The following is a 27,513-nucleotide window of genomic DNA, read 5'->3' on the forward strand; positions in this document are numbered from 1 at the left end:
TTTCTTGGCTTTTAAAGCCAAAAAAGCGGAGATAAACCCCCTTGATAATATGCCCCACAGACCTCTAAAAGGTCAGTTCTACACTACTGGTACATGGGCTTACCTACTGCTCTAGTTGGTGTACGGCTGCAACTCCCATTTCCTTGTACTCGCGGCACTGGGTGCTGCCATATTGGGAGGTGCCTGGCTCCTGTTTCATCCTGCTCCGTTTCACCCAGTTTTAATTCTTTTTTGTTTTTTCTCTTCCTCACGTTTACTTTTATTGTACGTTGATTTACCAGTTTGATCTGCCTACAGGGGAACCTGTCGGGCAAGATAAGGGTTAGCTGGACCCCAGTTTTGCCTTAATTTGCCCCACCTGTTTTGGCACTCAAGGCTCTTCCTTGCAGTTGACTCGCCAACCCTGATGATGGGCAACTTACAGGGCCAGGCAGCGTATCCGCGATGCTGGAGCGCCAAAGGCTCGTAAAAGGCAAGCCTGTCTGTGTCCGTCTGCCCCCATCAGCACCAAGCAAAAGGGCCCTGGTTAACCAACCCCCGGTGTTAATCGGCCACGTAACTGTTTGCACTGGCACCTGTGGGTAAGGCCGAGCATTGTATTGCATTCCACCCAGAGGAGATTAATACAGGATTTAGTTGTCCATGATGTTGCTTTGCCCTCCTGTCCCCTATTGCTTGTATTAAACAGTTCACACAACCTTCTAGTCTTTGTAATGGAGGAAAATCCAACTTGCTAAACTGGTACTACTAACTACTAGGTCTTTAATAAAGCACAGCCTGGGCTTAGCCCAGTTTATAAAGACTTGCAAACTTCACCTGAATTTCCTTACCGAAACTTGGTTCAAGCGCGCGTCTGACCCAGATCTCTTCATTGTAGTGCCAGATGGAATCTCTAATATTAGACCCAACAGAGAAAGCAAACAAGGAGGAGGAGGTCTGGCCATTTTGCATCAAAACACAGATAAAGTTGAGTTCCCTCCAGCCCCACTTGTGGTTGGAGAAGCTATCATATTTACTTATAAATTTGCATTTCTATCAACTTTTTATGGACTTTTAGTTTATCGTCCTCCTGGTCCTAGACAGAAGTCCTCCCCTAACTTACAATTGTTCTTGGGATCATGTATGAATAACAGAATTTTACAGTTCAGGATTATTGGGATTTTCACTTAGAGGTGGCAACCAATCCAGATAGGATAAAGTTGACTGATGGTTGCGGCTGCTTTGGCCTCTTGCAATAAGTAGTGGCGCCCACCCATCAGGTGGGCCACAAACTAGACAGACTCTTTACAAAGCAGTGTTTTTTTGTATTTAACAGGAATCTTGCAGTATTTCTGATCAGAACACTGGCCCACTCCCCATTGCCTCCTGTCCCTGGCTAGAGAGCGTGAAAGCAGAATTAGATGCCACTTTGAGCAAGAATAGTCCTGTTGAGGACCCCAAAATCAATGTAGGCTCCTGTAATTTCTTTAAGTGGACAAGCTCTGCTATGAAAAAGCTGGCGCCTGAAAATAAGCAGTTATCCACCTCAAACAAACCCTCTGAACTGTGGAATACCCCAGAATTAAAATGCCTTAAACAGAAATGGCGGTCTGATGAATGGCAATGGAGAAAGAAGTACAATCAATCCACCAAAGAGCACTATACTAGCATCTGTAAAGAGTATTACACCCTGATAAAGAGTATAAAAGCCTATGTTTTTTTCTGCTAAAAAATTCTTTGTCTGGGTTATTTAAAACCATCACATCTCTCACAAACTTTAAACAGAACCTCCCATATAGTTTGGACCAGAATAGTTGTAACAGCATGGAAGGCTTCTTCCAGAACAAAGTACTGCGGGCAGATTTACAATAAGTGGCGCATCCCTGCATACCAGCAGGGATGCGCCACTTATTGTGCGCCATGCCTCCGCCACCATTGATGCGCCGCATTTACAATGCGGCGCACCAATGGGCAAAAGCGGCACAGATGCGTGACGCATCTGTGCCGTAAAACCGGCGCATTGCTGGAGTTGTGTCACAAGGGCGACGCAGCTCCAGCTAGGCTCTGGGGGGCCCTATCTTGTTAATGCTGCGTCAATCCTTACGCCTGCTTCAAGCAGGTGCAGGGTTTTGACGCAGCATGGGCCCCAAGGTGACTGAGTGAAATCTTGTAGATGTCACTCAGCCACTTTTAGAAGGCTTTCCTGCGCCGGAAAGCCCCCTCCCCTGTGCAGGAACACCTCTTTCTGGCGCAGGGCTTTACAACGTGACGCATCTCTCAGATGCATCACGTTGTAAGTACCCCGCACCATGGCGCTTCTTTTGTGCCGCCGCTGCGTCACAAAAGTGATGCAATGGTGGCGTAAAAGGTGCGCAAGGGGCTCGTAAATCTGCCCCTAAGTATGTATGACGAAATATCAACAACTTCTTTGGTAAAGGACTGGGGAGGCTCCAACTCTGCCATAACTCGGATATGATACAGAAAACAGTGGTCCTAGACCAATTATGTATAAACATTACACCTTAAACATTCAGTGATTGCTGTGTCTTTACCTCCTTGTTGTATATATATATATGAAAAATGAAATACATGCCCTTCTTTGAAACTAGTGGTTGGTGCTCATCTTATCCCTTTGGACGAAATTGGTTGCATGTAACTGTGAGCGGATCCTTTGGAGGCTCAGACTTGCGAATTCATTGTTTAATCTTATCGGTGTACGACCAGTGTTTTCTGCATCAATAAACAGCCAGGTCCAAGGACTTTTGTTGGGTTACCCCATTTATTATAATGATAAATCAGATACGAGCATTCACTCTTTACTTTACTGATCCACTGAGTGCGAGTCATCAGAAACACCTATGCAACTTCTCCCCTTTATCAGAGGAGGTGCTAGAGAAACTCATCATTACCACAATGTTTGTCTCCCTAGCCGATCCCTGCCACCCATACATCTAGCATATATTTTATCTAATCTAATGGAAATACATCTCACTAAACTTCTGGATCAGATTTTAGAATCAGGAGCCTTCACGATAGCATGGAAGTTAGCTCCAGTCTTATCCATAATGAAAAAACCCATTCTTGTTCTTGCAGCGGCAACACATTATTGGCTGCCTTTTGGGTCTAAAATTCTTGAAAAGGCAATGAATTAGGATCTTACTGTATTCTTGAAAACTAATGAAATCCTGAACCAGGTCTAACAAGGCTTCAGAGCTCAGCATGCCACAGAATCTGCCTTAGTGGATGCACCTGAATAAATCCATAGAGTCGTGGACTAGGAGGAAAGAGCAGCTGCAATCCATCCAGTATCAAGATTGATGGCACAGCCATGTCCCTCCTCAGATAATTTCTAACTAATAGGGTTCAGAGAGTGGAAGTAAATGGCTTCTGAGTGAAGACCTTCTGCTTGCCGTGCGCCGTCCAGCAGGGATCATCTTTATCCCTGATGTTGTTTAATATCTATATTGCCCCTTTGTTAGAGCTTATCTAGGTCTGTGGTCTGTCGGTGGTCTCTTATGCCGATGACACTAATTATTGGTGCCATTTCGAAAGATGAGGGCCCGACTGCCTCAAAACTTAAATATGGATGCAAAGTAATTTCTTAAAATTTAATGCTGAAAAAACAAAGGTGATTCTCTTTGGAAAAAACACTAACTTCTGGAACTCAACCTGGTGCCAACAGATTTCAGCCTATTACCCACCCCTGTCCCAAAAAATCTACTTTTTGATAACCAGCCCAGCTTTGCTAAGCAGATCACCCACACCACCTCCACATGCTACTTCATTATTTGACACTGAAAAAAGTTTTCCCTTTCATTCCATACAATCTTCAAAAAACCGTAATGGTTGTGCTCATCCTTTCTAGGATAGATTATTCATTGCCTGTTTTTAGGTGCTATGAGAGCTACACTCCAAAAATTAAAATGTTTGTAAAATGCCGCAGCCTGGCTCCTACCTGAAAGTGCCCAAATTCTGATCAGTGACCAAAGACATGCAGGACCTCCATTGGTTACCAGTAGCGGACAGGATCAGGTTTAAAGCTTTGTGCATTATTCACAATGCTTTGCACAGAAAGCGCTTGCATTACGATGAGAATTATTTTTGACAATATTGCCCGCAATGGACTTTACTGTAGCAACAAACCATCTGGTAACAATCCTCAGGATAAAGAAAACTAGATGGGGTGGTGCAGGAGTCTAAAACATCTGGGAGTTAAACTTTGGAACTCACTCCCTTTGGCCCTGAGACAGCAGCCCGGTCAGCCATGCTTTAGGAAACAGCTCAAAACATGGCTTTTTAGATCACAATTTGAGTAGATTCCTTGATAGCTCTAAGACACCATGGTATTTGCATTGTTTACAAATGTTTTTACTTACTTACTTGAGCTTGAGCAGGACCAGCAAGAGGAATTTGCAGTTGGAAAAAATGGATTCAGAGTTAAGGGGGTAAACAGCAAATAATAGGAAACAATATAAAGGTTTTGTGTAGTGTTTGCAGCGCATTTCGTTTTATAAAGCTTAAGCCATAAACTGTCCCATATGGCAGTAGACCAACATTGCATTAAATTATTTTCCCAGTCCCACTCAGTCTTTGATATGATTCTATCTGAGACAACATTTAATGATATAAGCAGTAGAAGCAGATAGGTTAGTACCTAATAATGGAAAAAGTGTAATCGCTATGGAGGAAGAGGTCGATGTAGGCGGTAATATACTCATTGAGTGATGCACTCAAAAGATCATATTGTGGTCGAGATGTAGATGGGAGAGAAGATTTATCTCGGAAATCAGGCAAAGATGAAAGTTGGTCCTCAGACATCTTTAAATCTTTATCGGCTATGTTCACAAATAGCGACAGAAAACTTTGATGACCATGCTCTGAAAAATAAAAAATAACATCTCATAGCATGAAAGGAGGAGTACAACTAAGGTATCATAAATACAGCCTACAAGAACAGAGAGTATTGACGGTGTGCTGTGAAATTGCCACTATGGGTGTATAACTCTGGGACCATCCAGAATGGTCTGCAGGCTAGGTAAACATCACTTTCTGATACTTATGAGCAATGCAGCACCAGAGTAAACAGTAATTCCATACACATGAAGATGTATCTCCTGTACTCTGAGTTGGCCATCACTTTTCTTAAAAAGGCTACAAAGTACACAAAGTAGACGGGAGTCAGTGGTCAAGCACCCTTTGATAGTAATCAGTCAGTCTCATCTCTGTCAAAACCGTCTGGATACAGTTTACAAATGGCTGATTGTAAAGGAACTCTCTACTCCTGGGCAGCACAAACAGCCAAATGTCAACCTGGAGCATGTGACCTGGTATTTAATCGAAAATAAATCTTACACCTGCACTTTAAAGATGAGTCTATATACAGTAGGCAGATATTTATTCCTGTAATACCTCATTGTATATTATATGACATCACTTTTCTTGATTCTGTGACAATCCGTTAGACTGTACCAGTACTTCTGTTACCAATACTAGTTTGAAGAAATGGAAAAATACCCATAGATATCACTCAGGGGGCCATTGAATACATGCCTCCTGAGTCAGACGATAGCTTGTTGAAACATGAGTAAATGTAGGCTGCAAAAAGATCAACTGCCAAACTTTTGACCTTACAAAAATATTGGCCTCCTAAAAATGTTATACAACCGTTACAACGAAACTTTTACAACGACCTACCATTACAACGCAACTTTTACCACGCAAACTATTACAACGCATTGCTCTGGGGGGCGCTCTAGGATAGGGAATAGGTTAATTTACTATCCAATAACCTTCCCTACTATCCACGGGGACTGGAGTTGGAATAGTAAATTAAACTATTCACTATCCAGCGCCTAAAAGCATTATGCGTTGTAGTGGTATGCGTGGTAAAAACCGTGTTGTAAAGGTAGGCGATGTAAAAGTATGCGTTGTAACGTCATACATCCCCTAAAAATACCCCCCTCCACCGTCCTCTAAAAATTACTTACCACTAAATTCCTAGGATAGGCATTGGAACACTAAATAAGCATAGTCATACAATATATAGATAGTGATTTGCAGGGGGAAAGTACAGTGAAACAGCTGAGAGTCTGGTGACAGTGGGAACAACTCAGACGTGCCTCAATTATTCTGAAGACCAGCAAAAAGGCCACATCTTTGGATCTCTTGTATATTAGGAAATATGTTTGAGGCTGGATGTCTGAGGAAGAGTAATATGTTATCACTGTGGAGAGATACTTTAAGCAGACACATGTCAAATTGTAGTCTGCGCCAAAGGGGATTTTTCTGCAAGTTAGGGGGTCCATGGAAATGATAAATAAAAGTGGAGAGACTGGGCCCTCCTTGACCTGGGCCCCTAACCAGTGTAAACGCAGAGGACAAACAACCATTGGCGGTTTGCAAGCAGTTGGTTGAGAATGTAGAAGCTGTATCAAAGACATACATTTATGAGGGAGGCCAAGAGTACACAGATATTGGAAGGGCCATTCAAGGGAGTCAAAGGCCTTTTCAGCATCGAGAAAGACCATAGCTGCAGGGACTTCAGGGGAAATCCTAGTCAAAACTGAAAAACGTGTACACAAGTTTATAGAAGTAGAACAATGCTGGCTGAATCCCAATTGGAGAGGGGATAGGATTGCTGGTGGAGGAGAGAGAGTCTCGTCGCTAACACCTTCGCCAGGATTTCATCCTCAAAGTTTAATTAAAGCAAAGGTCTATACGATTGACAACGCAGTGGGTCTTTACCAGGTTTATACAACAAAACTATAACTGCTTCACGCAGAGTAGGTGGGAGCATACCAATTTCAAGAGACTGCATATTGCTCCAGCAGATGAGGAGCTGGGAGATATTTGTATGTTTTATAGAATATGCCTTTGAGCCCATCATAGTAGAGAGCTTTGGGCCCATCCATGGAGTCTATTGCAGAGAGAACTTTATTGACCACAACTTATTCACTAAGAAATTGCTTCTGCGGGGATGACAGCCAAACCACGGCTGCTTCCAATAGATAATGCACCAAGTCAGTACACTCTTCAGTCAGAGAGAAGAGTAGGGCTGTGTGTACTAGCTTAGTTGTTTTTCCAGGACCTCATGGTTTTCAGAGGTCTGAGGGACACCTGCAAGTGTAATCTCTAGAATGTAATCACTCTCCCTCTGTGGCTGGAGTTACTTTGCCAATGTACGACCGGGACGCTCACCCTCACCATAACGGCGAGCCTTCGCAATTTTCCAGAGACAGGGAATCTCTCGGTCCACAAGTTCTCAAAACTCCTCCATGGCCTAGACATTTTATTTAAAGAGTTTTATATAGTGCTGGCTAGACCCAAAAGTATCAGAGCGCTTTACATGAGATTCAACAATGTAACAGAAAAAGATCAACAATGACACATTACAACAAAAAATAGGCAATACATTAGGAGAGGAGAAAAAGAAGAGAGAAAAGTAGTGGAGGGGGGAAGGGGAGGTGAGAAAGGGAAGGTGAAGGTGGAGACAACAAGGAGAGACGAAAGGAAGACTGTCTAAAGACCGACTGGGTGGGTGACGACCGAGGAGGGAATCCATGGCCCATCTCCCCTATAGCTAAACTACGTAGCTCCATCAGGCATCAGACACAATAGTTCGGTCTCATATATGGAATTATATCTGGTCAGCTGCAAGACTTATAAGGTCAGCGGCATCAATGTGTCAGAGAGTGGCAGTTAACCCCTTTAGTGCTGCCATCGGCCAACAGTCGTCGCGAGCACTACCTTGCCAGTGCTGCGCACGTCCGTTGGCCGACCCGGCCGCAACCGTTTCTTCGAACGTTCAACACTGGCGCAGAACGTGCAAAGCAACAAACGGGTTTAAAGGAGTGTTGCATATCTTGCAGTATGTCGCATTGTTTAGCTATGGCTACTCCCTGGATATATGCCTTGAAGACCGCTCAAAGGGAGGCCTAGGTGGTCACTGACTCCTTATTAAATTCAAAATAATCTGTGATGGCAATGCAGAGCTCACAATGAAATACGGGATTCAGCAAAACCTGATTGGGGAAGCACCATAGACTCATTGTACCATTCCGGAAAGAAATGAAAAGTTACATGCAGACTGGGGCATGGTCCGAAGAGTGTGAGGTTGACAACATGTCCCCCCCAACCAAGAAAGTACCGAAAGTGAGAAAACCAATAGTCCAGGTGCAACCAAGTGCTGTGATGTTCAGAATAGAAGGTATGGTAAGGGAATCCAACATGTTGATGACACCTTGCATCTTGAATGGAGTTGGAGGTGCAACCGAAAATGGACACGGATTCCAGGTGAGTGGTGCCACCGCTGCCGGCATCTGGGCTGGGCCGCACCTCAGCAGCCGGACCCAGGTCAGCTGAGGGCGCCGCTAGTCTCAGAGGTGATATGTACGACCCAAAGTAGGCAGGGATGACCGAGAGAGGCTTAGTAGCCCCAGCTTCAGCCATGGCAACAGTCGCTACGGGCCCTCCAAGGCAGGCCTCGTCCCTCCGTCATGGGGGGGGCTCCTGCTGCACCTCAGGGAGTCAGCACGTGATCTGGTCAGGAGCCAGGACCAATATCATGATTCATCCAGTTGCGCAGGAACCAGTTTGCAACGCTTCACTGCCCTGCAGCCATCCTGGTCGCCGGCCTGGCCACGCCCCTCGGGTTCTCAAACGTAAGTATCAAGTGTCCAGTGCTTGACAGTCCTAGTTATTTTGGTCTGTGCTTGATGAACTACTAACAAAACTATCTAAAACAAACTATTAACTGTACAATTCTGATACGTTCTCTATCCCTTGGTGTCACAGGGTTTGACTCTCCCACCCACTGCTACTGAGAACTTAGTCAATGTGCCAACCCACATAAGAAATCCAGTTGTACTGCAATCTGTACACAACCCACTGAAAAATCGTGTACATTAAGTGTTTCCTGGTAATGATCAGTCCAATCAGATGAATTCATGGACAGCCATTGAACTCCCAACCCCCTTAGATCCATGACTGACACACTCTACCAGCACTAACAAGTGGATAATGTATTTAAAAACTTTATTTTAAAATCATCTCCTACTGCATCAGGTTTGAATGTATATCAAACAAAATATGAACAGAACGGTAGAAAAGCAAGTTTTGGATATTAAGGAGAGTAACAGAAAAAAATGAGAACATGTTTATTGAATTTTGAAGGCCTAACATCCACGTCCTGCTACCTCTAGGTACTATGCATGGGCCAGCTGAATCAGGAATTAATTGGCCAACCTCTGAGTTTCATAGATGCTGCACACAACAAGCTTGTTTTCAAAACAGCAACTTTTAAGTCGTTCTGTACTACCAAAGCAGCTATCCCTTTGTGTAGCAGATAGCAACAGCATCTTCTGAAGGCCAGTATTCTTGTTGATGCTTTCGACTAAAGTGGGTGTTGCATCTGGAATGACCATGTCCGCGATAGCCCCGGCGCAGAGTCCGTTTCACTATTATCTGGTACCTGAGTATTTATAGGATATTTGTTAAAAAAGACCTTCTCTTTGCTATTATTTTACTTTACAGAATAAAAAGCGGGGTAATGCTTGCAGAAGTCGATGTTTTCATTAACATAGCCAGAGGACAAGCAATTGTGGTTCGATTATCACATTTATCTGGTCGATTTGATTTCTACTAAACAATCCTAGAGAGCACATGCATGCAGTGCAAGCATCTCTACGCATGACTAACTATTCATGCATTCTAAGGAGAAGAACTTAAATTCAAAGGGGCATATTACCAACAAACGGAGAAAAACTTAGCGCTATTTCAGTTATCGCCGGCTATCGCTGGAATGGGTTGCCTGGATAGCACTTTATTAACAACGCCTTTCCAGCAACAGCGGCGAAATGCAGGAATATCGCAGGGAATCCAGCGATATTCCTGCAGCGATAGGAAAAACCTTGTAAATATCCCCTGGTGGTCGTAGCACGACAATTCACACCCCCTTAATAAAGATAGCTAAATCCGAAAATTATCTGACATTAGCTTACGGCAATAACCGCGGTTAGCGCAGATTTTATTATCGCTATGTGTGTCAGGGCAATGCTTGTAAATATCGCAATGTACATGTTGTGTTGAAACGCCCACTTTGCATCTCATTAGAGATGCAAAGTGAGGCATTGGTAAAAAGGTTGCAAACATGCACTAATGCATGTTAGCACTGCCTTGTAAATAGGGCAAAAACATTATCTCCGCTTTTATTGGCTTTTTAAGCCAAAAAAGAAGAGATAAGGCCCTTGATACTATACCCCAAAGTGATTATAGCAGTTCAGAGCCCAGACGTGAACATGGCAATTCAGATTATTCTTTTTAACTTGGCATAATATAGTACCATAATATTTCATGAAAGTAATTCTAATATTATTTCTGTCCTAGTTAAATCTGGCACATGCCCGCGTGTTCTGGCTCCCTGCAAGCCCCCGCTGCCAGCCCCGCGTTGCCAATCTGACGCAGATTGCCCAGGCCGACAGAAGTGCTGCTCCCTCTGTGGATTTAAGTGCATGGACCCTGAGAAAGGTACTCTTTTTGTGGCACTTTATGTGGGTGAACTCACCTGATATTAGCAATGTACTGTTTCCAGGAAAAGAGTGATGCTGCATATGGCCTCACCAGGGCTGATCTCAAGACCAATACATCAAGATGCCCACAGGTGCTGTGAATGAACCCTCCAGCTTTCAGTCTGAGGTGAGGCTGAAGAGAAGGACTCATCCAGTCTTTGTGTGCAGAGTGTGATTGTACAACAAAAGTGTATGACTGAATAGATAAATGATCTTTCAAATTAGGGAACAAACAAAGCAATCAATGAAAGCATGCTTGAGGTTCAGTGTGACACACTGGATCCATTTACAGGTTTTCCTTTGGATAATGCAGTTATTTTTGAGTGAGATGATGTATTTGAATTGTGCCATCTTAGCTATGCCTTGCAATTCTTGGGTAGTTTGATGGATGTGTTCTAAATCTCACACAGACAAGGTGTTGCTTCATTGATAGAGCTGGTGCAGAGCAGGGAGTGGAGGGCTGTGAGGAGATTCCCAAAGAGGAGAAATAGTGGTCAAATTGAGTGGAACCTGGACTGAGAGTTGGAGCATCAGTGTTCTACAGCTTACTATGATGTGGAGTGCTTGCATTGATGGGCAGTATCTTGCTCCTGCAGGTGGTGGGCCAAATTGGGCCAGCCAACCAATCGTGAATTTTTATAGTCTCATTGAAATGTCATGCTTTTACTTGCTGGACGTTGGGTAGCTATGTTGCCTGGCTCTTAGGAAGTTAGAGGTTGTGCTGGTGAGGCATGCCCTGGTGTCATTATCCACATTACACAAACCACTTATCTTTCTGTTTAGATAGTGCAGACTGACACTCATTACAGTGCACACATCCTTGCACTGGTTTGTCTGCTCGCACCCAAAACATCCTAAAATAATATGAGGCAGAAGATCAGACTCCCAGGGTCTTTAGCTTCCTGTTCAGAGGTACAACCTGTGTTTAGTGCTTGCCAGAACCAGGATAACAAATTAGTTTCTAAGGAATTATCTTCCATAATATGCAATCTTTACACTTGTGTTTTCAAACTCACTCTTGTTGTGTTGTAGTTGCAGAGAATCCAGGACTGTGTCCCGTTGACCCAGAGATTGAGCAGCAATGCGGGTACCTACCCCCACCACAGTGCAACAGCGATGCAGAGTGTGCAGGCAACGAGAAGTGCTGTTTGTTCGGCTGTGGAGTGCAATGTGTGAAGGCCCTGCCAGGTAATGACTTAAGTTATAAGATAAAGAGCTTTGGGAGTGCTTGCCCCATTGACATGGAGATTGAGAAACAGTGCTGGTACCTACCTCCACCACGGTACAGCAGCGATGCAGAGTGAAGAGCTGATGGGAAGTTCTGCTTGTTTGGCTGCAGGGTACAGTGTGTGAAGGCTCTGTCTGTTAATGATGCAAGTTAGATGATAGAGGGCATTGGGAGGGCAGGCCCCATTGACCTGTAAATGGAGAAGCAGTGCAAGTACCTCTCACCAACTTCACCTCTCGCCACCCCAGTGCAGCAGCGATACAGAGGGCCTCATTTATGAAAAGTGACGCATCGTTGCGGGAAAACAGCGATGCGTCTCTTTTTATAGCGCCCTCCTTGGGACACCAATGATGCGTCATATTTACAGAATGACACATCATGGCGCAATGAGTTACAGATGCGTCAGTATTTATGAAGTATCTGGAGGCACAAAAATTACACATTGCTGGAGTGTGTCACAAAAGTGACACAACTCCAGCAATGGGTCATTACACACGGGCAAGTCCCATGTTCAATGTGCCTGCGTCAGTCTTACGCCTGCCATGAGGCAGGCGTATGATATTGACTCATTTGAGTCCTAGAAGTGGTGCAGTGAAATCTCATAGATTTCACGTCGTCACTTTTATGACCCTTTCTTGCGTCGGAACGCCCCCAACCCCTGCATACAATATACCTGGCGCAGGTATAATGGGGGGCAGGGGTTTACGAAGTGACGCATCTCCCTAGAGGCATCATTTTGTAAATATGATGCAACGTGGCACATTTGATACACCACTGGTGCATCACAAAAAGTGACGTACCGGAGGCGTAAAAGTGACACAAGGCCTCATAAATAAGGCCCGAGTGTGGAGCCAGATGCGAAGTGCTGCTTGTTTTCGGCTGTTGGGTTCAGTGTGTGAAGGCCCTGCCAGGAAATGACATGAGTTAGGTGATAGAGGGCTTTGGAGTGCTTGCCCCTTTGACCCGTTTGAGAAGCAGTGCAGACAACCTCACCTCCCAACACTGCATTGCAGCAGCTATGCTGAGTGTAAAGCAAGCAAGAGGTGCTGGCTCTTCCGCTGTGGGTTGCAGTGTGTGAAGAATCTTATTTATTTATTTATTTATTTAATTTATATGGCGCGTTATAACCACAGGGGTCTCTAAGCGCTGTCTGTCCAGATTTACGTGATAAGATGTTACATTCACTTGAAACCAACTGTGCACCTAAGATCTGCTCCATGCTTGTTTAAACAATACAGTTTTTAGTTTTTTTCTGAAGAAAAGTAAGTTACTTTCCTTCCTGAGCTCTGGATCCAATTTGTTCCATAAAGCTGGGAGCGTGTTGGAAAACGCACGGCCCCCCACCGTGGTCAATTTGAAGCGGTATTGGGACAGAAGAGTGGCGTCCGACGAACGCAAAGTCCTACCCGGTGTGTAGGGGGATAGTCGGGATTTCAGGTATTTTGGTGCTTTGCCATACAGAGCCTTGTGAGCGATACATAGTCCTTTGAAGACAATTCTCTGACGAATTGGGAGCCAGTGCAGCTCCTGCATCAGGGGAGAGGCATGTGCAGTCCTGGGTTTTTTGAATATCAGCCTCGCTGCATCATTCATAACTCCCTGTAGTTTGTCCAGCAGCCGCTGGGGCAAACCTAAATATAGGGAGTTCCCGTAGTCCAGCCTAGCCAGAATTGTGGCTGAGACCACGTGTCTCAAAGTAGGGAATGAAAGTAGGGCAGAGATATTCCTAAGTTGTCTTAGGAGGCCTATGCAGGTGCCCACTACGGTGGTAACTTGTTTTTCCATGGATAATTTATTATCCACATATAGGCCTAAGCTTTTGACGGCGACTGCCGGTTTCGGTGGTGCGCCCAGCTCCCTAGGCCAAAATTTCTCGCTCCAGGGGTTGCCCGAGATGGAAATGGGCAACACTTCCGTCTTATCCGGATTGACTTTCAAAGAGTTCTCGGACATCCAGTTGACTGTGGTTTTCAGTATGTCCTGTAGCCTAGTGGATGCTCCCGGACCATCATCCAGCCGGATGATTATCTGGGTGTCATCGGCATAGTTATACACTAGGCAGTCCATCCTATTCAGGAGAGCAATTAGTGGCTGCAGGTAGATATTGAAAAGTAGGGGTGACAAGGCAGAGCCCTGTGGGACCCCGCAGGTGATCGGGGCAGGGGTGGAAAGTAGATCACCCAACTGCACTCGTTGTGTCCTACCCTGCAAGAATGATGTAAGCCATGCATGTGCTGTATCCATGACGCCAAAGGATCTCAACCGCAACAGAAGCTGTTTGTGACACACGGTATCAAACGCCGCAGAGAGATCCAGTAGTATCAGGGCGCTCGGTGTTTTTACATCAGCCCGAGTTCTTAGCTCATCTAGAATGGATAACATAACTAGTTCCGTGCTATGATTAGCACGGAACCCTGCCTGATTGGTCTCCAGCAGGTTGTTACTCTCTAGATGGCCCGAGAGTAGAGCTAACACATGCTGCTCAATCACTTTAGCCAAAAAAGGCAACTGAGAGATGGGCCGGAAATTTTTCAGACATTTTGTGTCTGCACCAGGTTTCTTCAGTAAGGGGATCAGGCGAGCCTCTTTAAAAGCTAGAGGGATCTGTCCTGTGCGAAGAGAAGTGTTCAGTAGATGCAGAACCTCTTCCTCAATTCCTGGCATTGCCACCTTGAATATGTCAGGAGGGCAAGGGTCCACCAAGGAACCCGATTTAACTCAGCCTATGATTTTAAGTAGTTCCTGTTTGCAGATAGGGGAGAACTCAGCTAATGGTGGGATATTTAACGGGGCGATAAGGTCCGGTAGGCAAGGACATTCGAGGGGTGCGGTTTCCGCAATTTCGTCCAGGATATCGGATATCTTCTTTACGAAGAAGTCCTGAAACCTCTGACAGTCATCCTGAGTGAACTCGGGACTTTGCTCTTTGTTCACCCTGAGCTCCGCCAGGACCCGAAAGATTTCTTTTTGCGGATTTCTTGCAGCAGCTATTCTTTCCTCGAAGAACGCAGCCTTCCTAGATTGTATGGCTAGTTTGTAATGGGCTAAGGATGAGACGTATTCTTGCTTGGAGATGGCGTCATATTTTTTACGCCATGCCCGTTCTTTCTTCCTCACCCCACGTTTCATCTCCCTAAGGGAATCATTATACCAAGGCGCCCCAGCTCCTCTCGCCACCTTCTTCATCCTGCGAAGAGGTGCCACCACATCAATGGCACTCCCCAGTTTATGCTGGAGGTGTCCAATCTTCCAGGTAATGAGATGAGTTAGAAGAAAGAGGGCTTTGGGAGAACATTTTCTAGTCTTTTGGAAGAATGTGGTTTGGATACTCACAATATTCGTGAATTGAATTATACAGAATCATCCTTTATTAATCTCAATACAGATGCCTTAAGAATTTGAGGGGTTTTATTAGGTAATGTTGTACTCAGGTTTTTTGCAATGCTGTCTCCATATACCATCATTTCTCATGTATGTTAACCCACTTTGCCTAGAAACATAATAATGGCGAAACAAACTTTGACAATTAAAAAAAAAGACTAACAATTATTAGTTGTTGTTTTTGTCTTTGGTATTATTTATGTTCCAAAGTTCTCAGTATTCGCTTAATTGCATTTACAGTTAATATCTCTTCATAAGATTTCTTTCCTCCAAATGTATTTTATGGATTTAAATCTTACAAATGTGTTCTGTGATTGACAGCTTCACTTCAACAGGAAATTTTAGTTTTTTACTCTTTTCTAGACTCTCTGCTACATGTCCCAGTGATTTTATATAAACCCCCATTCAGAAACCCAAACCAAGACATCAATGAGGAACCCAGCCCCAGATTGCCTCCATATCCGTGCCCTTCATTTCTCTAGTGTTTCATGTGGATGTGTATTACCTAGGAATGCCTAGGAGAATAGCAACAAAGTCAACCTCTCCTTTAAAGTAACCCTCACCCACCAGTGTTACCCCTTGGTGGCACGCTTGATCATAGGGTTCATGCCTGACCTGCTACGGAAAGGGGCGTGCTGCAACCGACGGATACATGAGAGCACGATTAGTATGTTATTCCTATACACCTACACTGGTTATCATGATATTGGAGTGAGGTTTTTTGTGTAAAAGGTGGGTTTAAAAATATCTGCCTAGTGGGAAAAGGATTAATTTATTCAATCCCCTAGTTAATATGGTTAAAATGTGGGGATGGTGAGAAACTCCTGTGGTATATGACCCATCGTTTCTCCGTTCAACTAGTTTCAACCTAAGAGGTTACTCCCTGTTACCAATCCTACAGTCATCAGATATCTTAATAAGTGCAAGATTATAGACATAATGAAAAATATATGAAGATAAAGGTATACTGCACCTATGTGGTCGGTTTTTATCTTTTCTAGTTTTTCTACAGAAGTTGGAAAAGAAAAAGAGTCATTAAAAATATGCACGCCTCTTGGGCCTTGTAATGGTGTTATGGCTTGTCCATCATACACTTAAGTGAGTGGAAAATGATAAATTTCTCAAAACACATGAGCACTCTGTGAATTATTATTCAAATGTAGCAGTTGAGTAGGCACACAATACATAGATAATATAACGGGTAATAGTGTTACCTCAATGTTGCTGTTGTGTGTGTGGGGCTCTCTTTGGTGCGATTTTTAAAAACTTTAAAAAATACATTTGCATTGCTGCTTTTTTAAAATAGAAAGAAGGGTTTTCACTAGTTGTCGCTACCTGGGTCTTTTTGCTCAGTGGTGTCTGTCTGTTGGAGTGGGCCCGCGGGCAGGTCAGCGCTCTAGTGGTTGCTCCTCCCCAGCCTTAATGTCCTATTTAACACCGGATGCTGTGGTCGCGCAGCAGACGCACCAAAGGCAAGCCCGTCTGCGCCCGTCAGCGCCCCAGAGGGGACCAGTGCCAGCCATGCTGCCGGAACAGCATCAGAGGAGAATGGTGCAAGGAGGTTTTTCAGTAGAGGGGAACTGCTGGCTTTGGGTAAGGCAAGGTGTGGTGGGGGGAGAAATGGGGTGTCCTTCAATGTCTACATCGAACATGTCCTTCATGCCAGTTCCACTTTCTGGCGGGGTCACCTGCTATTACCTTCTGTAATGAGAAGGATAACAGAGTCAGGGCGGCTCTTATTAACGCAGGTTCTATGGTTAAACATGCGTCGGATATATACGAAATTCTCTCTGAGGGCCTCTTAGATCTTTTATTTATTACAGAAACCTGGCTTCAGGAAGCTTGTGCGCCGGTGGTTGAGCTTGCTATTCCTACGGGTTTTAAAATGGCCAGACAACACCGAGTGTCAGGGAGAGGAGGGAGGGATTGCTGTGGTGTACAGGGGGTCGTGGACCCTTTAATTTGAGACCACCGTGGGCTTTATGGGAGCAGAGGCGACGGATTTTTCTATCGTCATTTCGCCCCATTTTACACTGGGTGGGGCTCTGCTCTATCGGCCCCCTGGCCCACGGGTGCCTTTTTGAGAACCTTGGGTGGTGTTATCATCCCTCGCTCCCTCCGCTACTCTGACTTCCTTCTTTTCGGTGATTTTAATATCCACTTAGACTGCATGGAATCTGCAGGTGCTAGGTAGATCATGGACCTGTTAGGTTTGGCCCACCTTACTCAGTGGGTAAAGTCACCCTCTCATCAGGGAGGACACATAGTTGACTTGGTGTGTTCTAACTTCTCCTTGTCAGTAGATGACCCCCTTCAGGTGACCTGGTCTGATCATCATCTGGTACAATTTTCCTGGTCAATAGGGAGGTTTCCGTTCGCATCAATAACGGTCTGTAACAACCAAGGTAGAAAAACCAACATTCCGGCTCTGGCTAGGGTACTTGCTGAGACCTGCCCCGCGCTTACTTCTGATCTCGATACTGCGGTGGACACGTTTTACTCGTGGATCAGTGAAGGAGTGGGTAAGGAGCAAAAACCCCTTTTTCACAGGCAACCGAGACTTGCACCTTCTAAATCCTGGTACTCCGGCACACTCAGAGACCTTAAATTGGGTTGCAAGCCCCTCGAACAACGATGGCGGCTGCATTATTGCCCTTCGGCAAAAAATGCTCTTCGGTTAGCGCAGAGGGAATTTTATGCAGCTGTCAGGGAAGCTAAAAGGAGTTTCTATGCTGAACAGATTGCAAAAGCAAATAACAGCAAGGAGATTTTTGCTATTGTGAGAAGCTTCTTGGCACCAGGCGCACAACAAACAGCCCTTCCAGCCTCTGCCCATTGGTGCGAGGAATTGTCTACTTATTTTGTTGATAAGATACAGGCTATTCAAGATAGTTTGAGGTCAATGGGAGCTGTCTCTGGGGATTACCCTTTGCCGTCCCCTTCATATCATTTGTCATTGGCCCCTTTGCTTTGGAACTTTGAGCCTGTAGCCGGTCCGGATATTTTAGCTATTCTAATCCCTCAAGTCAGGGTCTCCTTCTGATCCGTGTCCGGCCAGAGTGCTGGCGGGGGTTGCCGAAGTGGTCTACCCGGAGGTCAATAAGATTATTAATTTATCTATATAGACTGCTGTGGTCCCGGGGAGTTGGAAGCAGGCTAAGATTCTTCCTCTTTTGAAGAAACTTTCCCTTGACCCGGCTAAACTTGTTAGCTATCGCCCCATTTCTTTTCTGCCGGCTTTGGCAATGGTCCGCGAGAAAGTGATCTTTCACCAGCTAGATGCCTATGTGGAGACGTCTGGCCTTCTCCATCAGGTGCAGTCTGGTTTTTGGCAACCTATAGTACTGAGACTGCGCTTGTGGAGGTGGCTGAGGCGATTCGGGAGTGCCTGGATGCGGGCGGCAGAGCGTCTCTGATTTATTGGACCTCTCTGCCGCCTTCGATACGGTGCCTCACCATCTACTCCTTGCTCGCCTTTCTGATATAGGCTTCGTTGGCGCCGCCTGGGATTGGGTTAAATCCATTTTGGAAGATCGTTCCTAACAGGTATGGATGCCCCCCTTCTCCTCTATGGTGAAGAAAATGCTCACGGGAGTCCCACAGGGCTCCACTTTGAGCCTGTTGCTTTTCAACATCTATTTGACCTCTCTGATTACGCTGGCGGAGGACTTGGGTGCTAAAATAATTGCTTACGCGGACAACATGCAGCTCTTGTTCACTTGGGAGGATACTGACTCAACCACTGACCTTGCTCTGAATTGTCTTTCAGCTGTATTTAGATGGTTGGCGGAGGCTCAATTCAAGTGTAACAAGGACAAGTCCGAGATTCTCTTGTTTGGCCATTTCCCGACCGCCTTTAGGGATTCGCTATGGCCCTCGGAACATCCTTGTCCTAACTTGGTGGGTGTTCCTGCTAAAAATCTCGGGGTCTGGTTTGAGGAGGATCTGCGATTTGAGGTGCAAATCAAGAAACTCACTGGAGTTTGCTTTTGGACCCTTAAAGCTCTGCGTAGACCTTTTCCTCTGCTGCCAAAGCCGGCCAAGGAGATGGTCCTGCGAGCTCTTAGACTACGCAATCGCCCTGTATGTCGGTATCCCTGGGTACCTAATACATAAGCTTCAGATCATTCAAAATGCTCCAGCAAGGCTCCTGTTTAACATCTCTGTATGGACCAGTGTCAAACGGCAACTTCGTGACCTGTGGCCCAGAGAGTACAATTTAAGGCTCTCATCTTGGCACACAGAGCTCTGCATGAGTTGGGACCATTGTATATTAGAAAGCATTTTTCCTTCTATATCCCTAATAGATCACTGTGCTCTGCCTCCCTTCAACTGATGGTGATCCCTCGTTTCTGCAGATCGTGGATGGGGGGCCAGTCTCTGTCTACCAAAGCTGTTACTCTCTGGAATTCTCTGCCTTTGTTTCTACGGCAGATTCAAAGCCTTCCACTGTTCAAAAAGCAACTGAAAACCTTCCTCTTCCAGCAGCTATGTTAATAGGCTCTGTTCCATCAGTCCACTGTTATAACTTTGCACCAGGACACTCTGGAGTATTAGTGCGCGTTACAAGTTTACTGCAACATAACATAACATAGATACATACCGCACTTGTTCCCAAATAGAACCAGTACTTCACACCAAACATTCCATACATGTAAAAAGCCCTAGTTAGGCCTAATGAGTTGAAATGAGTGAAGAAGGCATGCCTGTAGTCATACTCTGTGGGTATAAAAATGGTATTCCTGATAGTTAGATGCAGAAAAAAGATAGAAAAAAGCTCCTATCATTAGCAGTGGAGGTTCATTAAACATTTATTTCTGGATTTCTGAAATTTTATGGTCGCACTTACTTCATCAAGGCTACTCCCTTATTGTGGGATTAGCCGTTCACCGGTGGCTCTGGAGATGCTGGGGGGCGTGACGAGTTCCGTAATATATGCAGAGGACATGCTGCCTGTCGGCGTCCTCGCGGCGGTGCGGTTCTAGACCACTAACCTGCTTTGAGAGGAAGAGTTCTCTTCCTACCCCATCGAGGCGCATCCCCTGATCAAGGGTTCTTGCCTCGGCTGCACAGGAAAAAAATATCTTTTATAATAACTGCCAATAGGTAGATATCAGTGCTGTGGGAAAAATGTTGTAAGACGGGCTGAACAATGGTAATGTTGGAATAATTTCTTATTGTCTCCATATAAGTTATTGTCAAAGACACAGAGGAAAACAATCTCAAGATATATGTGTTCCCAACCTGGTTCATAAGGAACAGGCCCAGGACAAATCTTTTAGATTTGCCATGAAAATATTGATACAAAACACCTTTTTTCTGTGCAGTAGCCCCAACATCTGGTTGTTGGTGTAATTGTAGACATAGGTATATATATAGGCATATAGGTGTTTTTGGTTCACATAGTAGGAAGAAGGATTTATACTCCCCCAGATAGGCCTTCCTTAGTTGTCCTCTACCTCATTAAAACACCCTATGGGAAAGGTTACAATACCAGAAAGTTTTAGGCACTGAGGTGGTTCTAAGACAGATATATGGTAAGCAATATAAAATCGTCCCAGGCTACTGAGAGTATCACAATACTACAAGGCTAAAGTTGTCACTGGTGGATCCAAGGTTGATCATACAAACTGACCCCAGGGGATGTTTCATTCTGGCCTGCCTTGTGTGGCTTCAGCCTATAAAGCCAACATTTCTCTTTTTCGAACAATTGGGACTCTTGGTTCACTTGCTCAATTCCTGTCCACTGTAAATAATTAGTAGTGTGTTGTTTTTCCATGTCGTGGGTGGCCATTTTTGTTGTTGTTCATTGACATCAGAGGTTGCTACAATGCTCACAGATTCTAGTCTTGATTTTGTGTGACATTATACCAACGAAGTGTCAGTTACATGGGCAGGTGATCATATAGATCACCCATTCCCTGTTACAGTTGGTGAATCGTCGCATTTCCCATATTGTGTTATTATTGAAAGTGATAGTTTAATGGTTTGTGTCAGATGGCACATGCTCCAGTTACCTCATGGGTGGTGTCCGCTGAGAGGTGTGATGGAACTCTGACCTGTTAAGCTGTACCCAGGAGTGTGCAGTCAGGTATGTACCAGCATGCCCCTGAAGCTTCGGCCTCTCCTGGAAGAGAACATCGGTTTTGGTACAGGAATGTCACTGCCATTTAAAATTCCTCAATGTTTACTGATAATCTTGTTCACCTAATTGGATGCACAGTTGTAAGTGGGTATAAAAATGGGGCGAACCTCTTTCTCTTTCTGTACCAGAGGTTCCAAAAGGGCTTCCCTGATGTTATTCTTTGCTCTTTTCTCACAATTCTGTGCGGGTATGAACGTGCTTTTAACTTGGAAGCAAGATCTGCAACTGTGTGTTATAATCACCGAGTTACGAACAATTGTGTTTGAGCCTTGAACATTTTCCTAATAGTAGGTATTAATAATAAAAATAAAATAAGGGTCCTGGATGCTATGTCCCCTGTGCTGGCCAGGAAGCTATTCCTCCAATGGAGATATGGCACACTGCCTCTGCGATCCTATACTAGCTCCTGGTCAACACCGCCCTCTACCAAGCAATGCCCGGTATGTACTTGTGCTGAGGAAAGTGATTTACATGTGGTCTTGTTTTGTCCAACTTACAAGGCCGCCAGGAAATATTGGCTCCTACCACTTATTAGAAACCTTTGTTGCAGGGAGTATCTCCCGATGTATAGAATTTTAAAAACTGATGTTTCGAGTCCAACTGTGTTTGCATTAGCTAAATTTCTTACAAATGTCTGGCATATTCGCACCCGTATTCTAAAGTCGCAGGTTCCCACCTAATTTTAAGTCTAACAAATTTTACATGTATGGTCTCTTATCTGTTTTAACTCTAGTTGTACTTAATTCTTAGAGTGGAAGGATTTTACATTGTACAATATGTATTTTTTGTTTTTCCTTGATGGTTTTACAATGTTTGATGGTCAATTCGGCCGAAATAAAGATTGAAATAATAATAATAATAGTAGGTATTGCCTCAAATGTCTGGGGTGGAAACTGTAAATGGAGAGCAGACAGTTTTTTGCTGTGGGTTTGAATTAGGTTGTGGTGTTGAGGCCTGTCAATGGAGAGCAGACAGTTTTTTGCTGTGGGTTTGAATTAGGTTGTGGTGTTGAGGCCTCCCTCATGTGGGAAGATGTTCAGATCTAGGAAGACCAATTGTGTTCCTGAAATGCTGTGTGTGAGTTTTAGTGAATAATCTTGCCTATTCAGCCATTGGAAATACTCGCTAGCTGTTCTGTCATCACCATTCCATACTACGAAGATGTTTTCTATATATCTTTTCCAAAGTCTGATGTTAGTAATGTAGGGGTTTAGTGCTGCTAAGATCTTTTGTTTTTCAAGGTGGTGTACATATAGTCCAGCCAAACATGGAGCAAAGGTGCTTCCCATGCTAGTAACATGCTTCTGTAGGTATAGGGTGTCTTCGAACTTGAAAAAGTTCTTGGTCAGGGCTTGTTTGCAGCATTCCGTCACTAGGTTATGTGGAGTATGATAATCCCAATCTGTTTTGAAGAGACCAAAGATGCCCTTAGAAAGCTATCCAAGTGGTAGGCGTGGAGAGCAACCTTCAGACTTGGTCTTAAAGGAATGTTAAGCAGCTTGTTTTACCAGAATGCAACCTTATAGCAATGGTTAAATGAAAGGAGAACCACACAGTAGTTATAAAAATATGTATATATTAATATAACACTCTCTAGTATGACATAATAGCTCCTACATGGAGTTGATCACAAAGCACACAACACTTAAGCAAAGAAGTTACAGTATATTGCACTAATACACAGTGGGCCCTAGAGGGGACCAAACCATATACTAAAATAGTGGTATAAGAACCATAACTTGAGTCCAGACATTTTCCAGAGGAAGTAAAATCACTGGGACCCCAAGGAACCACCCAAGGTGAGTAAGTCGGGACCCCACTGAGGAAGGGGGCAGTGTGGGAACACAACTGCGTGCTCCATACAATTCTATGGGAAAGTCGCATTTGTAGTTTTAGAGTTTAAGGACCCTTCCCAGTGGACTTAGAAGAATCCCGGTGGAAGACAGAAGGTTGGAGAGCCACCCCACCCATGGATATTGAGGTACCCAAGTTACGTATCCCAGGGAAGCCAGGTGCATAGGTCTGAAGTAGAGTTGGAAACCGCTGTTGAACCCAATTGAAGACTTTGAAGAAGAGCCGCTGCTGGAAGGAAGAAAAGTGTCTGTTAGAATTCAAAGGTAGATTCTTGTCGAGAAGAACCTGAAAGCAGAGGGGACAGACTCTGGGTCACTCAGGAATGAACAGTGGCTCAACAGACGAATGCCCACCGATGTCGGGTGCTTTAGGCGTGTTGATGGAGTTCTTGACTCTGCAGCTACAGGGACTAGGAGATGTTGATGATGACCAGGAGCCAGACACAGGCTGCCCCACAAATGATGTCGAGTACAGAGCGGTCGGTGTACTGCAGGAGCACCAACAAGCCTTGGCAACGGTAACCCACGCAGAAGGTCAAGGATGTGTACGGTTATTAGAATAAAAACATTTTCAGTGTGTTGCTCATTTATTGTTCTATGTAAGTTAGCATTCGCTGCACCATTTTAAGTTTGGCCGCCTTTTTAACCATGATCAAAACTAATATTTCCTTCCTGTAAAACACCGCTTTTGGTAAATCTCATTTCTCTCTAGGTTAGGCCTTGTTTTTTCTCTATGAATACACTGATCTCATCAGCGTATACCTTTCCCACTAGATAGAGGCCTGCTCCCACTAGTCTAAGAATGGGCACGGATGGAACAACCTTGAGTAAGAGATAGTGTGTTCCCGGTCTCAGGATCGAAATTTATTCTTCTATACTTTTTGTGTAGCTGAATCTGCCTGGAAATGTCCATTCTGGGGATGCCTTCATTAGTTCTGAATTGTACATTATGTATCTCCATGTTTGCTGATGTCAGTCCCTCCACAGCAATCCTAAAAAGACTGGGAAGATTGGGCTCCATTCGAGTGTATCTGAATAAATATATTATTTTTTATTCTCTACTGTCTGACCAACTCTTCATTTGTATGGAAGGCTGAGACGGGCTCGCAAGTGACCCAGGAGACCCTAATCGGGTCACTTCCTTCACGGTTCAGACCAGTACGGCGCAGGAGACCCCCCAAACACAGGGGTGTCAGGGCAAACTCGAATCAAGCATGAGAGCCCAAGAAAAGCAAAGTTAACCCTCAATTGGACCCACAAGCCAAAGGCACAGGAGGCACAAGAGTACCTCCCCCAATTTCACCAAACACCAGTCCAATGTTGTGGTGCCAGCGGATGCAGGGGTGTGACTCCTTCACTCCAAGGGAGATATCTTCCTTGATGCTCCACAGGTCCTGTATGGAACACGGGCACAGACAATGCAGCAGACTGAGTGGGAGTGGGAGATAGAGTTGGGCCCTAACGAAGTCCAGCGAAGTCCAGAGTGTCCACACGTTCGAAGTTCAGTGAATCATGTCCACGTCAAATCTACGGTTCTACAGCCAGGTAAGCCCTTAAGTACCCAGGGAAGGGGATTGGCAAGATTCAGGGGAGCCTCCTAGAGGAGGGTCTGGAGAGTGGAGAGGTTACTCCCAGGTTATTTGTCCAGTTTCGTGCCAGAGTATGAGCCAACGGCTCCCAGGATCTGGTTTGAACTGGACTATGCACAGGGACACCAAATATGCCCCTCATGCAGACTTTTGGTCACTGGCAAGCACACCCACCCTCCTCTAATACACTAAATCATGTCTAGGAGATGGTCACACCTACCTGTGACAGAATGCCTATTGTTCTGCCTTCCCTGCTCGAGCTTGGCTCAGCAGCAGAAGAGCAGAAATGTGTCTATGGTCGGAAGCAGCCATTTTGTGCTGTCTGGGACTAGAAGTCTGGTACCAGGAAAACCAGGGACCCAACGAAGCTCGCTTCTGAGGGGTGAAATCATACCTTCCATACAGCTTACCGGGGTGTGGGTATGATTCCAACATGTTTGGTACCACTACCAAACACAATGGGGTTAGTTTCAGCCGTTTTAGAGTTGGTCATCACACGGTCAGATAATGCACTTTATAAAATGGCTGCCTCACTGACGACCTATGAGAATGGACTCCGTAGGAACAGAGGTGTCCTGCTCATGCAGTGGCACCCTTTTACATAGAACCAAGCACCCTGCCCTCAGGATTGTAAAGGGCTGCAAGAGGGGTAAATGATAGGTTTTAAGTGCAGTGACCTTTAGATAAGGTAAACCTATATCTTAAGTAAGTGGTGCATGCACCAACTTACACCGGCTGCAATGGCAGGCCTGTAGTTTCATTTTGCATTGCCTCTCATGGGTGGCATAATACAAGCTTCTGCCCATGGGAGGCCTTTAGGGTACCAATGCCCTGGGTACATGAGTACCATATACTAGGGACTAACAAGGGAATCCCAGTATCAAATCTGGGGTGTACTCAAGTATAAAGGATAACAGATTAGGGAAAAAGCAGATAGACTGGGGACCTGATTAGAAGGATCCCAGTAAGACTAGTAAACAAAACCAGCACAAGACCAGGCAAAAAGTGGGGGTAACTATACAGAAACATCCTACCTTCCTACAAAACCTTACTTAACACAATGAGTCTACTGGTTGTCTAGATCCTTCTCAGTCAGGTTTTAGACCTATGCACAGCATGTAGTCAGCCTTGATTGCGGTATCTGATCACATCAGATGCTCTCTGAACTATAATCAATCTGTGCTACTAGTGCTGCTGGACATGTCCCCAGCTTTTCACAGTGTCTCACCAAATTGTAAGTCCCACACTTAGAGGTCCTGTCCCTTTACACACACACCGTCATTGCAGGCTGCGTGTATTGTTAGAGAACAACGCGAAGAATCGGCATTGCACGCATCCATGTGTGCCACGCCTACAACCCACTTTCCTGGCAAAGGTCAGCCACCCCTGTAGATGAGTGCACTATACCAGTGGTAAGGGTACAGGTACATGAGCCCTGTACCCCTACAATGTCTAAGCCACTTCTTAGACATTGTAAGTACATCAATTCCGAACTCCACATTACCATAATGGTTTTACTGAAAACATGAACGTTCGGTATCAAAGATCTCAGCACATTAAACCCACACTGATACCAGTGTGGGATTTAATGAAAAATGCACCCGGAAGTCATCTTAAATATGCTACCTGAAAAACAACCAGCCTCTGGTGGGTTCTATGACTGCCACCATGAGACATGTTTCTGGCCCCTGGAGTAGGAGCTTTCACTCCCTGAGCCCGGAAACAAAGCCTTTCACTGGAAGAGGTGGTCACACCTCACCAGGTCAGGAAGAGCCATCTGTGGCAGGGGAGCTTCAAAGGCCTTGCAGCCATTATAATGTGACCCCCAGCCTCTCCTACTATCAGGTGCAGGCCCGGTTCCTATCTCCCCTCATTTTCTGCGGGAAGAAAGGTGGTAAAAATTAGCCAGCCTAGAAGGTGTGCCGCCTGAGTCATCCCCACCTGTCAGGTGGGGGAAGCAAGGCAAAGTCCACTCTTCAGTACCTGCCATCTTCCAGAAGCAGGCACTCCCCATCAGGATTAGGGATTGTGCTCACTCCCCCATGTGGGAGGAGCACACCAAGTGTGTAGTCACCCTAAGGTCAGTAGCATAATGACTAATAAACTCGAGACCCCTAAAACGCCCCCCAAATACAGTATTTAGGGGGCAGCCCTGATCCAAGAAGTTAGACAAGCAACAACAAAGAAGAAAAGCTAAGAAGAGGAGGAGGCCCACTGACTTGGCCCCAGCCCGACCGGCCTGTCCCCACCTTGAACCTGCATAAGTGAAACTCCAGTGTGTCCTGCAGCCAGCAACCTGAAGAACCCCGAGGACCTGCCCTGCCTTCCAAGGAGAAGACTTTGTCTCCCGTGAACATCAGTTTTGTTCACCAACAGACTCTAGCTCCGGCACAATCAACGAGTCAGCACTACTCCCGTAGGCCACGGCCCGAGTTCAAGAGGCCCAACACCACGAGGAGGTCCCCCAGCAATCCTGACCCGAGATCCAGTTATCCCAGACCTGCCTCAAGCCTCCAGCCGACGCCTGCAACCTCAATCTGGAGGGTTCCCCAACCGCGACCAGGAGCTGGTAGGAAGATCCAACCCTAAAAGACAACCCTGCACAACATGCCCCACAGACTTGGGTGGCCCAACCAAGGGTGTCTAGCCAACCCCCAGCAACCCCCAGCATCTCGGGGTGTGGCCGAGCCGGCAAGAAAGATGGCCGCCCGTGAGTTAGGCTCCGGAGCACAGTGGTCCTTAAGAACAATTTCCCCCGCACTACACTCTCGTT

General features: G+C 45.3%; 2 protein-coding genes across 2 annotated transcripts in view; both read left to right on the forward strand.

Moving 5' to 3' along the window:
• Positions 1–11,848, forward strand: part of LOC147709685 (uncharacterized) — a 37,516-nt gene extending 25,668 nt beyond the window's left edge. The window contains exons 4-5 of the mRNA XM_086926070.1: positions 10,363–10,503; positions 11,577–11,848. Of these exons, the coding sequence (XP_086782196.1) occupies positions 10,363–10,503; positions 11,577–11,848 (413 nt within the window). The remainder of the gene's footprint in view (positions 1–10,362; positions 10,504–11,576) is intronic.
• Positions 11,849–24,569: 12,721 nt separating this feature from the next.
• LOC147709686 (uncharacterized) overlaps positions 24,570–27,513 on the forward strand; it is an 83,807-nt gene continuing 80,863 nt past the window's right edge. The window contains exon 1 of the mRNA XM_086926071.1: positions 24,570–24,696. Coding sequence (XP_086782197.1) covers positions 24,570–24,696 — 127 coding nt within the window. The remainder of the gene's footprint in view (positions 24,697–27,513) is intronic.

The sequence above is a fragment of the Lissotriton vulgaris genome, chromosome 6, assembly GCF_964263255.1.
Source record: "Lissotriton vulgaris chromosome 6, aLisVul1.2, whole genome shotgun sequence".
NCBI classification, from domain to species: Eukaryota; Metazoa; Chordata; class Amphibia; order Caudata; family Salamandridae; genus Lissotriton; species Lissotriton vulgaris.